This window comes from Aulostomus chinensis, chromosome 14 (genome assembly GCF_037954235.1).
Source record: "Aulostomus chinensis isolate RoL2024-O1b breed Wild chromosome 14, RoL_Achi_v1.0, whole genome shotgun sequence".
In the NCBI taxonomy this organism is placed as follows: Eukaryota; Metazoa; Chordata; class Actinopteri; order Syngnathiformes; family Aulostomidae; genus Aulostomus; species Aulostomus chinensis.
The window spans coordinates 18060079-18075575 of record NC_141333.1 but is presented as its reverse complement, the minus strand read 5'-3'; the positions used below and the strand labels follow the sequence as shown (position 1 = coordinate 18075575).

At 41.1% G+C, this 15497-nt stretch overlaps 1 protein-coding gene across 1 annotated transcript in view; it reads left to right on the top strand.

Annotated features, from left to right (window-relative positions):
• The window catches only part of notch2 (notch receptor 2), a 53247-nt gene that overhangs the window by 29241 nt on the left and 8509 nt on the right, over nt 1–15497 (top strand). Inside the window, exons 3-23 of the mRNA XM_086223767.1 lie at nt 5201–5475; nt 5989–6196; nt 6357–6490; nt 7312–7434; nt 8170–8403; nt 8912–9067; nt 9156–9341; nt 9514–9627; nt 9759–9872; nt 10049–10282; nt 11314–11424; nt 11572–11764; nt 12018–12163; nt 12256–12369; nt 12728–12847; nt 12979–13131; nt 13454–13682; nt 14051–14252; nt 14526–14679; nt 14921–15105; nt 15213–15345. Coding sequence (XP_086079893.1) covers nt 5201–5475; nt 5989–6196; nt 6357–6490; nt 7312–7434; nt 8170–8403; nt 8912–9067; nt 9156–9341; nt 9514–9627; nt 9759–9872; nt 10049–10282; nt 11314–11424; nt 11572–11764; nt 12018–12163; nt 12256–12369; nt 12728–12847; nt 12979–13131; nt 13454–13682; nt 14051–14252; nt 14526–14679; nt 14921–15105; nt 15213–15345 — 3518 coding nt within the window. The remainder of the gene's footprint in view (nt 1–5200; nt 5476–5988; nt 6197–6356; nt 6491–7311; nt 7435–8169; nt 8404–8911; nt 9068–9155; nt 9342–9513; nt 9628–9758; nt 9873–10048; nt 10283–11313; nt 11425–11571; nt 11765–12017; nt 12164–12255; nt 12370–12727; nt 12848–12978; nt 13132–13453; nt 13683–14050; nt 14253–14525; nt 14680–14920; nt 15106–15212; nt 15346–15497) is intronic.

Below are 15497 nucleotides of genomic sequence, written 5' to 3'. Positions count from 1 at the left end.
AACCTGACACCCCAAGAGTGGGTTAGAAAAGAGAGGTGAGAAAGAGTAAAAGAAGGAAGCCGCACAGAGTAAGAAGTATGGAGAAAAGACGAAGGAAAAAGTCTTTGTGTAACAAACAAAGAATCCCATAGATGAACAGAAACCCTTGCTACTGAGTAGTTGATGGAAGAAGCTCATTGTGTGTTTTAGGTGTGTATATTCATCCGTGTGGAAATGCTCGTCTGTGTTCTGCTGTGTATATGACGTGTTTGTCACATTATTCCCAGAGTTGTATTCACTGACAGAATACTATGTTAGATTATGTCTTCCACAGTGAGACACTACTGCCTGACAATAATGTGAATCATGCACAGCCTTGCCTTTCAGCCTCGGGCTGGAGTGATACTGCCTGAGGCTAATAATGAGCTCTCTATCTGGCACTGAAACCTGAAGGACAGGGTGATATCATTTCCTGACGCCATGACATTTGGTTCTGTCAACACTGGTTAGATAGAAGCTATTGAATTTAACAGAGTTTGCCAGGCTACTCTTCTGTCTGCTTTATATACATATAAAAGTTGCACGTGTATTGAATTGTGTTGAGATGTAAAAAGCTATGTGAGAAACTACTGGAATCATTTTCTGTCTTAGAGCAGTAGTATAGTATAGGACAATATATTTGTATATTGTGTATTAGAAATTTGGGCGGCATGGCTAGGAAGTAGAGTGGCCATCTAGCAACCAAAGAATCACTGGTTTGATCCTCACTTCCCCTAGTGACCATGTCAAAGTGTTCTTGAGCAAGATACTGAACCCATAATTGCTCATAATGAGTAGGGTGGCACCTTGCATGGCAGTCTCCACCAGCAGTGTGTGTGTGTGTGTGTGTGTGTGTGTGTGTGTGTGTGTGTGTGTGTGTGTGTGTGTGTGTGTGTGTGTGTGTGTATGTGTGTGTGTGTGAGTGAATGGGTGAATGAGATGACACTATAAAGCACTTTGAGTGCAACAAAGGTAGAAATGCGCAATATAAAAATGAATCCATTTACCATGTATTTACAGATGTAAAGGCAGCCTCCATCGCTGCAGGTGGTAATTACACTAAAATATTATGTTGGGCACAAGGTTTGCAAAGTTGATGTTACAGTGGTGTTTTGTAGACTAGGAAGTTGAGGCATATTTGGCCTACAACCACTGTGACCGCATTTTTGAGTGCCAGCAGATACCAGTGGAAACTGTTAAGAACAATGAGATCAGTACGATATCTCCAACTTGACCAATCGACTAACAACATAGGCTCAAGCTTCGAGAACAGAAAAGTTAGCAAATGTTACATTGCTTTGGTCTATATTATCACCAACATTTATAGCTGACAAGGTGGATATTTAGACTAGCTACAGTACAAAGTAGGCTAATCCACATTGTTATCATCAACCGTTTGTTTAACACAACGTTAGCTAGCCTACAGTAAATGACTAACCCGCACAGCAAACATTTATCAGGGTTGGATTTGGGTTTGGGAAGAGAAATTACATCTCCTCTTAACCTCTCCTGGTAATGTGCGTCACTATTTCGTGTGCCCCTAGCACAACGTATGACCATATCGGTAGCTTAGATAAAAGTTATTTGATCAAAACAAGTGCCTCCGTTTGATGCCGGAGGAAGTAAAATTGCTATGTGCAACTAAGCAGGGGGCGGGGCTTACGCAAAAGATCAATTACTCATGAACTTTTAAATCTCTTGCTTGGTGGCCATTGGCAGACTCTTTGAAACTAAAGATTTCTAATTAGCTGAACAGGGTTTATCTTAATTTTTTGACTAAATTCTTTGTTTTATTCTTTCAAGAAAACAAGAAAGCCATTGCCAGACTGAATGCAACAAAATAATTGTTTATCTTGTTAATCTTTTTACAATGATCATTTAAAGCAAAGATTGTAATTGGTCACAGCATTTAGTTCATAACTCAACCCCAGAATAAAGTTGCTTCATGTGGAATTTTTGGAGCAAACTAGCCTTTGAATGTTATTGCACATAAAATGTATGTTGTTAAACACTTAACTTGACTTAACTTCAGGTGAAACATCACAAGAAAATACAAGATTCAAATTTCGTTTTTCTCACCAGTGACTTCACCTGCTACCTTGAAAATGCGTTTCATATTTCCCATAGTTTTATAAGTGAAAATGTGTGAAATGTTCCCAGTGAAATGTAAACCTAGCATTAACCTGGACACGGTGTTCTCTGTGTGACAGCCTGCTAATGTGATGTATGTCACAGGGCATAGGGCCATGTCGTTACTCTGAGAGAGAGGGCGGTGAGACTATCTGGGAGGAAAAAGAGCAGTCCTAATTCCCAGGACAGCTGTCTTGTTGTGATATCTTTACCAAGCTATGTTTGTGTTTAGATTGGGGTACGTGTGTGTGTGTGTGTGTGTGTGTGTGTGTGTGTGTGTGTGTGTGTGTGTGTGTGTGTGTGTGTGTGTGTGTGTGTGCTGATACAGAGATGGGAGGAGGAGGTTTTGTGGCCGTGTCTAATCAAACATGGTAGAAGTGAAGACACATGAAGTTTGTCTCCTCTTTGAAGATTACACATTGCTTATCTACCATTTTGTTTACCACTTCACCAGCACTATAAACCAAATTTAAGATTGACAGAATCCTGATTTATTGTTGAAAGATAAAGCTGCCTTTTTTGGGGGTGACTAACAGTGCATAAAAAGGTAAACAATATGAGAGACTGACCGGTCTCTGGTCGGTTTGTGTACATTTCAAGTAGCCCCGGGCAATTTATCGATTTTATTGATTGATAAGAGTTTTTCATTGCAGACGTTTTAAAGAATAAAAAAATTCGAGTTTTTACTCTTCTTGCTACGGCGCACCTTTTGTCCCCCTGGAGCTTCCATAGATTTCCCCCTCACCCCTACTGCGCACGCATAGCAGCAACATGGCTAACAAGAGCAAGAAATTTGTTTCTAAGAAAGTAGTGGTATCGTCAGTGGTTTGGAACTGGTTTGGTTTTGCTGTGCCAGACGTTGAACAAGTGACTGCACGCGGCAAAGTTTGTCTGAAGCCCATTGCAAAGAAAGGCGGCAGCACAACAAACTTATTTCAGCATCAAAAACAGGCATCCAGCCGAGTGGGAAAAATGCCACTCTTTGCGAAGGGAACAAGACCGCTATAACCGACAAACTCCTACTAAAAACAGCTAACTGTGGTGGAATCATTTACTCATGGGAAAAAATCAGGAAAAAAACTGAAATCACATTTTTTGTGAAAAAAATCTAAGACTTTATTTTAAATCCATATTGCTCAGGCCTAATTTCAAGGCATCAAAGGCAGCAAATAAACTGTCAAGTTATCTTTGCGCTTCAAAATGCTCAGGGGGAGTTGGTCATGAAGAGCGTTTAGTTTGAATTTGAAATTAAATCCATTTCTACTGATCTCATATCCTGAGTTCTCTTTCTAATATGTTGTTACATGCTTCTTTTGGGAAAGAAGCATCCATATTTCATTTGCAGTGTTATATTAGAAGCTATTGCTTTATCTGTGTGTGGGTGTGTCTCTCTCACTCTGTGTCTTATTGTGTGTTTTATCTCTGGTCCCTGATTATGTTACTCGAGCCCCTCCAGGGAGGCAGGTTTAGAGGCTGTTATAAGAGGCAGCAGGTTGCTCTGTCGCCCACAGTCCCCAGACAGTGTGTCCGCCATGTGCCTGCCCCACAACCCCCCCCCCCCCCGACCCACCTGCCCCAACACACACACACAGAGTAATAGATGGCTACGACTTGGAAGTCTGCACAGGAATTACCTGAGTAGTCACAATTTTTGCTCAAAAAAAATAACCCCCAACCAGACAGTGTCACAAATTGAGAACTGGTGAGTGAAAGTGGGAGTTATTGAGCAAATACTGAGGAATAGAAAGTGAGGAAGGGAACATTGTCCCCATTGTGTTCCCTAGTGGACATGTTGTGCAATAATGTAATTTCCTCCCCAGTTCTTTGCATGCAGCTGAATCACCTCACACAAAATGAAGAATAAAGCAACATTGAAAGGGTGGGCAATGAATAAGCTGAGGAAAAATCAGACACATACATAATTTTTAGAAACTATATTGGTTTAGCTTGGCTTTTCTCTCAGTTACACACTGTACAGTTTTTGTGAACTACATACAGTAGTCAGAACATCTTGTTTTACTCATGGTGTAAAATATTGTGACAGTGTAGTGGAACACGGTAGTGTAGGTCATTGCACTGTGTCTGTCAGCTGAAATATTCAAAACTTTGTTTTTTTCCACTTGTTTTTAGTTTCTGCCAGGCTTCAGTCAACAACTTCCAGATGACTCCACCTCACATCCTTCTGTTTTTGAACTTCTCCTTTGCCATTCTTTGCCTTTTCTGACCCTAGCTTAACCCCTTCACCAAGCACAGGTTCCCCTTTTCTCTCAATAGGGTTTAAGGATTGTCCAGCAAAACACATGAAGGAACTCAGCCTGGTTTTTAACATGATTTAGCATTTACTTACCAACAAATTAACTTAAAAAATACAGATCCATCTATGGTGGTGGTCTCAGTTTTTGATCCGTCGTAATTTATTTCAGTCTTCAGAAATGCTGTCTCACACAGTCTCTCTCTCTTCAATCACACATATGCACACACACAGACACAGACACACACCACACACTATCATACACTAGCAGTAACCAAGCTGTCTTCATCGTCTTAATATTTTTGTTTTAATATTTTTTCACAAGCAGACCTATCACAACACCTGCACTTGTCTGAACCACTATACATGTTATTGTCCTTTATCTCTGGTACCAAGGTTACATTCAGTACTTTCATTACCATAGAAAAGAAAAAACAACTGCTGACAAATCTTACGGTCATTCAGCTCAGCCTATGGCAATGGCAAGACTATGTATTAGTAATCTTTGTGGGTTCACTTAGGTCTTTGATGTGCATGGATGTACACACAGGACTATTGTGTGGAGGTAACGGTCAACCATCAGTGCTCTCAGTCTCAACAGTAGTTGTCTGATGTGGTGCATCATGTGCAGTTGACTGAAACTCCCTTTTGTTTGTTTGCACACGAGCACACACACGTCTATATTTGTCTATTTGTTAAACTCATTGTCTGTATTAAAGGGTGATTTGGTATAAATCCATGTGTGTGTCTTTGCATGCTCCATCAGTGATGTCTCTGTGTGTTTTGTGTGTGTGCATACAGGTGTGCACCAGGTTTCCTTGGAGAGTACTGCCACCATAAGGACCCTTGCCATCCTGGCTACTGCCTGAATGGTGGGAACTGCTCTGTGTCTATGTTGGCCGGTGTACCTGTACCAGGCAGCGCCTCCTGCACGTGCCCTCTTGGCTTTACCGGACATCAGTGCCAAACTCCGCAAAACTCTGCATGTTTCCCCAACAACCCCTGTGCCAACAGCGGTGTCTGTGCCCTGTTGTCTCTCGACAAATACACATGCAACTGTGCCAGAGGATGGACAGGTGAGATACTGCAGTTAACTTTCCAACAGTATTGTCATGGCTATTATAGCAACTTTCTTCCTGGGTGTCTGTACAAATGAAGGATGTTTCATTTGGAATTTAAGTAGCTAATTTTTAAATCGCAGTGTAAGCCTGGAATTATCTCTGCTAAGCAGGTTAATGAAAATGTGTGGTTTGTTGCTCTGTAAACATGATATCTTTAAATTGGAGAACTTACTGAAATTTGATTATAAATTTGTCTAGCCGGCAACACAGGGATCTCAATCCCTAGAACATTGCAGTATTACTGCATGTGCTTCTACAATAAATCTCATACGTACATGCGACCAATCATGATTCCATCTCTGTATCCAGGTGATAATGTTGTTGGTGGCAGGTTTAAATGGTACAGAAAATATCATTAAAATAATCCCAGCTTTCTATGATGTAGCTTTCCCCTCCAGCATGATCTATCAATAAATGGGTCAAGCCAAGTATTGTAATACACAGATCTCTTTCCTTTTTAATTATCAGGGCCGCGGTGTGAACACGAGGACAGCTGTCTCTCTAGTCCCTGTGCAAATGGTGGCACATGCAGCTCTTCATCAGGTGGTAGCTACACATGTTCCTGTCCTCCTGGCTACACAGGTTTCCGCTGCCGTAATGACACAAACGAATGTGCCACCACACCCTCTCTCTGCCAGAATGACGGAGTGTGCGTCAACACCCCTGGCTCCTACAAGTGAGAATCTAATTAATAATATCTGTTTATGTATAATGACAGTTATTGAAAACTTTGATATATTATTCAGTCACAACATACATTTTTTTTAAATGAAAAATCATTGCATGTTTTGTGTTATGACTAAATGAAGTTATATGTACTGTTGCTGTTGCCACAGATGTATTTGTGCCCCGGGGTTTACTGGCCGTCACTGTGAGAATTCGTATATCCCCTGTTCTCCTTCACCATGCCTAAATGGAGGCACTTGCCACCAGAGTTCTGAAACCAGCTACTCCTGCCACTGTCTTCCAGGTAATCTAGGGATCAAACAGAGTAATCCATAAACTTTTCAGTCTCTTTTTTTAAGCTGAATAAACTGATAAAAAATTTACCACCCGCAGAGTTGTAAACAGCTGTGTAGCCTGGTGAGAAAACGCAGGAAGGCAATAAAGAAAAATTAACAATTAATATAGGAAAAGGAACTCTGTAACTGATTTGTATCAACAAATATGGGTAACTTTAAATGTCTGTATTGCTACATTTTGCTGTTTGAGGTGCAAACACTGTGATCCTGCTGGCTGTGTTGAATTAAACAAACTGTCCGGCCAGTCTGCTACATTTAACAAGCAGACACAATAAACACACACAGCTGCTGTTTATACACTATCTAGGCATGTCATAATACTTAAGTACACGAGAGGCCGGTCTATGCTGGAGGCGTTTCAGCCACATCTTTCACTTTTCTGTCTCACCCACTGATGGATCGTCTGGTAGAACATCAGCGGTTGCTCACTCCATACAGGCTAATTTGCTTTCAGAGGTAAAGAATCTGCTTATCAATATGGTGCATTTTCCAGCAAGTGAACTTTCTTAATCTTTGTGTATTGAGCAATTTGCAACACATGCGTTCAGCACTGTGCCTGAAAAGAGCTCTGAAGCTGCTGTAGCAAGTCACTGGGAAGTTTGTGCAAGCATTGTGTAAAGGAAATCAAATTAAGTGGATTTGGTTGCATGTCTTGAACATGAACACACATTTAAAGCGATGAACACTGAAAAGTTTGCTGATATTATTCAGTAAAGGTGAACCAGATAAATATGGAAAACAGTGTTAATACCTCTTTATTGTGTTTCAGGATTCAATGGTACCAACTGCGAGAACAACATTGATGACTGCCCAGGCCACCAATGTGACAATGGAGGAACGTGTATGGATGGAGTCAACACTTACAACTGTCAGTGCCCTCCAGAGTGGACTGGTATGTGTCTGGGGATTCTGTATGTGAGGATACTATACCATGTGTTTTGTGTTTTGCAGAACATTCTGTCGTCTCTTTCATTTTTAAAAGTTAATCCACAGTAAGTTTTTTTGTATATCATGCATCTTTTTATTCAATCACTTAAAAATTCTCATACGGTTCCAATATTCATCATTGTCTGCCTGTGAAACACGCCTTGTCAACTTACTTGTGAACAAGCCAAAACTGTATTTACATCCAATGTTACTCAAAACAACAGGAGTATCCAATTCATTTCCTTCGACCCAAAAAATTTGCAAAGCTTCAATATAAAAATATTGCAATGTAGATTCATCACTTTGCTGACGTGTTGCAGCGCTTTTTTCACATCACTGCCTCCCACTGTTAATGCATCTTTACAGTAGTGGCTTTTACACCACACAAGGTGTGCCTCTGCCAACACGTGTGTGGCATACACAAGCTTCCCTGGGCCTGTTTATATAGCACTAGACTAACCTGTGGAAACAAAAGCTAATGGGATATTAAGGCCTGATCGGCTATTGCTGCCGTGGATATACAGGATGTTCTTTGAGCCATTAAATTTGCTATGACTACGTAAATCTTTATATGAGCTTTAAATGGGAGTGTGTGAAATATTTATTTTTTTTAAATGTTCAATTGCGCAAGATTGGGTTTACAGGTATTCAGGTGAGATCAGGTATTTTGATATCCTCATGTTCACCCGTCTCTTCACAGGTCAGCACTGTACAGAGGATGTGGACGAGTGTCGTCTGCAGCCAAACACTTGCCAGAATGGAGGGACCTGCAACAACATGATGGGCAGCTATGTCTGTGTCTGTGTCAATGGCTGGAGTGGACCTGACTGCTCTGAAAACATTGATGACTGTGCAACAGCCGCCTGCAGCCAAGGATCCACATGCATTGATCGTGTTGCCTCTTTCATTTGTCTCTGTCCCCATGGGAAGGCGGGTGGGTCAGCAGTCGGAAACCACAAAGAAATATTTTTATACCAAATCCTGAAATTCAGATGACTCTTTGTTACATATGAGATATGACAAAACCAATCCTAACAGTCTCCCTCAAAGCTCTTCACAGTTCTAAACAGCTGTTTATTACTCAAAACATGACAGAATACTACACCAGCAATTGTCTTTACTTGAAAAGAGAATGGAATTGTTGAGTGCTGCATTTGGTGGAACAAGTCTAACCAGAAATACTGTTTTAGATTACACTATATTTAACCAGTGGCTGGCGTAAGACTTTTCTACCCTCAAGGAAAAGACACAGACTATAACAGCTAGTTATTTCTAGATTTGATGAAACTTTTTCTAATAAGGAATCTTCTTTATTTCATCTATTTATTTAAGCAAATTTGCTCTGTTTATAGTGTTCTCATGTGGGCAGGTTTGTCCAGTTCAGAACTGGCATGTCTAAAAATTCAAAGATTAACAGATTGCATTTTGTTTTTGTCTCTCAGGTTTACTTTGCCATGTCGATGATGCCTGTATCAGCAACCCTTGTAGAGAGGGCTCCCACTGTGACACCAACCCCATCAGTGGTATGTTCAATTGCAACTGTCCACCTGGCTACGTAGGCAGCACCTGCAACATTGACAGAGATGAGTGCAGCATCGGTGAGAAAGCTCTACACAAAGCATTAATCTGTGCAAGCTTCTTGTTCCCTTCTGCTTTCAAACCATGACCCTGTCCTCTTGTTGTCAGGAACCAACCCCTGCGAACATGGTGGCCAGTGCGTGAACACCGATGGCTCCTTCACCTGTAATTGTGTTAGGGGTTACGCTGGTCCACGCTGTGAACAAGATGTCAATGAGTGTGCTTCTAACCCCTGCCAGAACGATGGCACATGTCTGGATCGCATCGGGGACTATACGTGCATCTGCATGCCTGGTACACTTGAGATTTCTCATTTTGATGAGGGAGTGGACGCTCTGTATGTTTAGTATTTTGATTATTTTAGCTTTCTTTTTGTCGTTTATTTGGAGTCAGAAGTAGTAGGTAGGCAGGGTTGATAAAAAAAATATTTACTATAACTAGAAAGGATTACTCTATGTTCCTACAGGATTTGAAGGGACTCATTGTGAGATCCAGGTGAACGAGTGTCTAAGCTCCCCCTGTCTGAACCAGGGTAAATGTCTGGACCAGGTCAGCCGCTTTGTCTGCGAATGTCCAGCAGGTTGGTACACAAAAATCTGTGCTTGTGTATTTCCCTTGATTGAACTCCCTTCACTGCTGTGTTAGTTCTGTTTTTTTGAATTCACAGGATCTTCACTATGTCCGTCATGTTGTTCTGTAAACTGTTTTCAGGCTTCAGTGGTGAAATGTGCCAGATCGATATTGATGAGTGCTCCAGCACGCCCTGTTTAAATGGGGCCAAGTGTATTGACCGACCCAGTAGATACGACTGTGAATGTGCTGAAGGTAATACTAAAGAATTGCATTGCAGACATGTTTCAAGTACTTATAACATCTGCTATTTCAGCATAAAAAAGGGATAAACAGTTAACCCCCTTCTTGATCCAGGAAATAATTAGCACAGTACATGATACAAAACTGCATTTTTCCCTTTTTAAGAAAACAAACTGTCCTCTCTTCAGGCTTCACTGGAGTACTTTGTGAAGAAAACATCAACGATTGCCAGCCAGAGCCATGCCACCATGGGGTATGCAAAGATGGCATTGCCACCTTCTCCTGCGAGTGCCAGCCTGGATACACTGGCTCCATTTGTAACATCCAAGTCGAGGAGTGCCACAGCAACCCTTGTCAGAACCGAGGACACTGCATTGACCTGGTGAACGCCTACCAGTGTAACTGCCCAGCAGGAACTACAGGTTGGTGCCTTTGCAGCAGACCAGCACTGCTTATACAGTATAATGTATAATGAATAGGTTCCTTTTAATTATTCTTCAAAGAAAAATCCTGGAACTTCTGATGAGACCAGTGTCATAATGGTTGATGTCACATTAATCCAACCATTGAAATGTTACTCTGTTTCATTAACATCTTATCTGCCTGACAAAGTTTTCTCCTTGTGTCTATCCTATCCTGGTCCAGACAGAGCGAAAGCTTAACTCATCTGGTTGCCATAGGTTCCCTTTGTTGAAATAAACATGTAATTATGTTTTTTAGTTTGTATTGTATTTAATGAAGTAAAAGGAAAGAATTTATGTGTAAATAAATAATCACAAGTTGCCAGGTATGACTAGGAGCCAAATTCACATTATCCCTGAGAATTTATCTGTAATTGAATTTAGAAGGTCTTATTGTTAAGGGGACAAGTAGAATTGAAAGCAAAGACCAACCCCCCTTAGCTTCCTGTATAACTTTGAATGTCATGTAGTGTAGGGCAGTCCAGGTGGGTGTGTGCACCTGTTGTGTTGCAGTGACAGGTGTGAGTAAGAAGAAGCTTATTCAACTCAGTACATTGTATTAGTGTTCCATGTACTGGTACTAGTGTAGGTATTGCATTGACTTCACCAAAATGGCTGTCAGATCTCACTTTCAGTTGTCATGCTTCCACATCCTCTCCTTTGATGGGCCTCTCAGCTTAGTTTTCACTTTGTGTCTCAGTCTTTTTCACCCCTTTTGTGAAATATCTGCATACCTTATGTGAATTTTTGGCATACTGTTGATTCAGTTTGTCACCTGCCGGCTTCATTTTCATAGAGTCTGACTCCCCCTGGAGGTGCTTGAGCTAACTTTCACATATTCTAACAGATGCTGCAGGCAACTCCATATTCTCTTCAGCCAAATATCTGAGAAAGTTGACTGTCCCTTTTGAACCTCAGCACACATCATACCACCAGATTCAATAATTCTGCAGAGCAGGTTTGCTCTATATGACTGCATTTTTGTCTTTCAGGGCCGAACTGTGAGGTTAATGAAGATGATTGTGCCAGCAACCCCTGTGAGTACGGAGAGTGTCAGGATGGCATCAATGAGTACAAGTGTGTGTGCTCCCCTGGATATGCAGGTGTGTTTGCTACAACATCAGCAAATAACGATTACTCATTACGATTAGCCCATAATATTGCGGATGTTATGAGGAGTTATGGCTCTAAATCCTGACAGATTAGATGCCACCACTGTTTTTATTTATGTCTAAATCATTTTCTCTTAGGTGTCAAATGTAACGTGGAAATCAATGAGTGTAACTCAAATCCATGTATGAGTGGGGGGACCTGCATGGACAAGATCAATGGGTTTCACTGCCTGTGCCCACCCAGCACCCACGGCCCCCTGTGTCTCACAGGGACTGACCACTGTGCCCATCAGCCCTGTGTACATGGAGAATGTGTTGAACAGCAACATGGGTAGGATGTCTCATACTGCTTCTTTGTAAAAAAAAAAAAAAAAAAAATCTCATCATTGGAACTTCATTGTCAGCTCTGCCAGTTGTACAGAGTAACCTAATAGTAGTAATATTTTTCTTGAACTGACACGAACTCAAGCGTAAGTTAAATGTGTCAATGTAACCACACATTATTATTACTACTATTAAAAGTGTAGTGTTATTACCATGTGGTTACACTGACATTTTAAACTCATACTTGTCTGTGTCTGAAGGTACCATTGTGAGTGTGAAGCAGGCTGGGTAGGACAAAATTGTGAGCAGGAAAAGGATGAATGCCAGTCCAGTCCATGCCAAAATGGGGGTACTTGTGTGGATCGGCATAATGGCTACACCTGTCAGTGCCAACCTGGATTCAGAGGTAATGATATTATTAGTGCTTCAGCTGAAAAAAACAAACAGCCAGGATGGCATTTTAGGATGTATTTCAATCACCATTTTTAATCTCATCAGGTGTGAATTGTGAGAAGAATGTAGATGAATGTGCATCCAATCCTTGTCTGAACCATGGTGTTTGTATTGATGGGGTCAACAGCTACACCTGCCAGTGCAGTCCACCATTCACAGGTATTGTCACTACACTTGCACCCTCCTTCCTGTCAGCATCCACTCTCCGAAGTGGTTGGAAATGTTCATTCACATTCATTAAAGGAATCTTTAATGAAAACAGACAGACAGTCAGTTGCTCTTTCAACTGTGAGAACTATTATTGAATCAACTGATTCATCATTTTGGTTACTTTTGAAGCAAAAATTCAAATGTATATTTAGATAAAACATTGGAACAGTTTAACATCAATTCTGTAATATTTTGTTGGCAATATTACTTATCAAAGAGGTAACTGGCAGAAGATAATAAATTGCCTCAAGCTTTTTTTTTTAATTTTTTGTTTTAATTTATTATACTTTGTGTAATTTCCAAACAGGTAAACACTGTAAGGATGAGCTTGTTCCTTGCGCCTCACATCCATGCGAAAGGGGAGGAGAGTGTCGTCCCACTGCAGATTACATGTCTTACACCTGTCGATGTCCTGCTGGGTGGCAAGGTTTGTCAGTCTGTCTATTCTTTTATGTCTGTCTGATCTGGCTGCTTGTTTTTGTGAGCAAAGTCATGTCACTAAAACTTGTGTATTACCGTTGTAATGATATTAATATATCTGTGTTTATAATTGCATAGGTCCACGCTGCACTGAGGATGTGAATGAATGCAAAAAGAATCCTTGCAAAAATAGCGGTCATTGCATGAACAGCCTGGGCAGCTACACGTGTAAATGTCAACCAGGATACAGCGGACACAACTGTCAGACTGACATTGATGACTGCTCACCCAGTGAGTTTCTCTCACACTTTGTGGCTCCTCCCAGTGGAACCTGCAACTTTGTATTTTCAAATGAGTTTTGAATGACAGTGTCGGCTGGAGACTAGATTTATTTGAAATGCTCCAATAGAAAGAAGTGCTAAAAGCCCCGTGAGGTATCAAGTTACATGAGCACACAAATTGACATCATATAGAATCCAGACAAACAGAAAGGAGTTACCTCCGAAATGTTTCTTATTGGATCCACATAATATAACTTGGAGATCATTTGGTGTCTACAATTACCTGTGGGAAAAAAAAAACTTCTCCTCACATTCTCTTCTCCATTTTGCAGACCCATGCTTGAATGGAGGTTCTTGTGTGGATGATGTTGGGAGTTTCTCCTGTGACTGCCGGCGAGGTTTTGCAGGGGATCGGTGCGAGACCGAGGTAGATGAGTGTGTGAGCCAGCCCTGCCGGAATGGTGCCATCTGCCGGGACTACGTCAACAGCTTTGTCTGCGAGTGCCGACCAGGATTTGATGGAATCCAGTGTGAACGCAACATCCAGGAATGCACTGAGAGGTCAGCTGTTAAGTTGGCAATAAAATGCATCCATAAAAGATGCATTTTATTCACACATGATGTACTTTTTTTTTTCTTTTGATGATCTCTATGGCCTCCAGTAACTTGCAGTTTAAGTATAAAACAAATGTAATATATTACTACAAGTAAAGTTCTTGAACTTGGTTGGAAGATCATGACTTGATCATGACAAACCAAATATATTACTTGTGATACGAAATGTCGTATTTAAATAGGAATTATCAACCTCACTAAAGAAGCTGAGCTCTTGTTTATTGTAGATTTTCTTGCCCTCTGCCTCTCAGATGTCCCTTAAAATTATTCCAGACAAACATTGTTCATTTGTCACTTCATTTTTTTCTGTCCAGTTCTTGCCTGAATAATGGAACGTGCATTGATGACATCAACACGTTTTCATGTCGATGCCGCCCTGGTTTTTATGGTACATTCTGTGAGTATGAGCAGAATGAGTGCGACTCTCAGCCTTGTAAGAATGGAGGCACATGCACTGATGGCCTGGGCACCTATCGCTGTACCTGCCCTGTGGGATATAATGGACCCAACTGCCAGGTAAATTGTCGGTTCATCATTGCAAAAGTAGATATAGCTTCTTCCTGTGTCAGCTGTGTGTTGTGTGTTTTTTTGCTGTAGAGACGAGAGATTATAAACATTTGCTGTTGTTAACAGCACTGAAGCAAAAGTAAAAAGGCCTTTGTTTGCAAAGCTGTGTGATAACACCGTTGGCTTGCAGTAGCTTTGAATAAAAATGTTTAAACCAGAAAGGAGGTTAGATACAGCGACTTTTACTGCTAGCCTTAAATCTGTCCTTATCTTTGTATGTAGAATTTGGTAAACTTGTGCAGCCAGGTGCGCTGTCACAACGGTGGCTCATGCACTCAGACAGCAACCTCCTGGACCTGCCGCTGTCAAATGGGATGGACAGGACTTTACTGTGATGTCCCAAATATGTCCTGCCAGGACTTTGCTGCCAGGAATAGTAAGAACTTTGTGTTATTTCATCAACAAACACACACTATTCTGAGATATGGTAATGGCTGATGTCATCACATATGCAATAAATTTTTTTTTTTTTTACCAAGTCAACAGAAGACACACAAATTTAACATTTAAAACAGTGGTTACACGGATGTTTTGTTTTTTTGACAGGGGTTTCAAAAAGAGGTCAATTTAAATAAAGGTTTTTCACTGTATGCTACTCCTTTTCCTAATTACTCCAGGTCTGGAAGTGGAGAATGTATGTAAAAATGCTGGGCGGTGTGTAAATGTGGGTAATTCCCACCAGTGTCAGTGCCAGCCAGGATACACGGGCAGCTACTGTGAAGAGATGGTCGATGAGTGTCAATCAAACCCTTGTCGTAATGGAGCCACATGCAAAGACTATCAAGGCACCTACGAATGTATAGTAAGTGGGATTAATCTTTTTGCATGCCTTTTTTCCCCACAGGTGGGTTTGTGTGCATCCACGGTCCAAAAACATGCATTGAGCTAACGCCTGTTTAATTATTCTAGTGTAAGCCAGGCTTCCAGGGAGTGAACTGTGAGTATGATGTCAATGAATGTCACTCGAAGCCCTGCCTCCATGGAGGAACCTGTATAAACCTCATCAATCGCTTCACCTGCTCCTGCCCGCCTGGAACACATGGTAATGTTGCATATTACAGAGAACACACACTTAATTGTAATGTTCCCAAACACAATTTTTTTAGATGTATTGTTTTACAGCTCAAGTACAGTCCACCAAAAAGTTGTATAGCTATACACTTCCATGCTTGAAGTGATCCGTTTGTTCTCTGC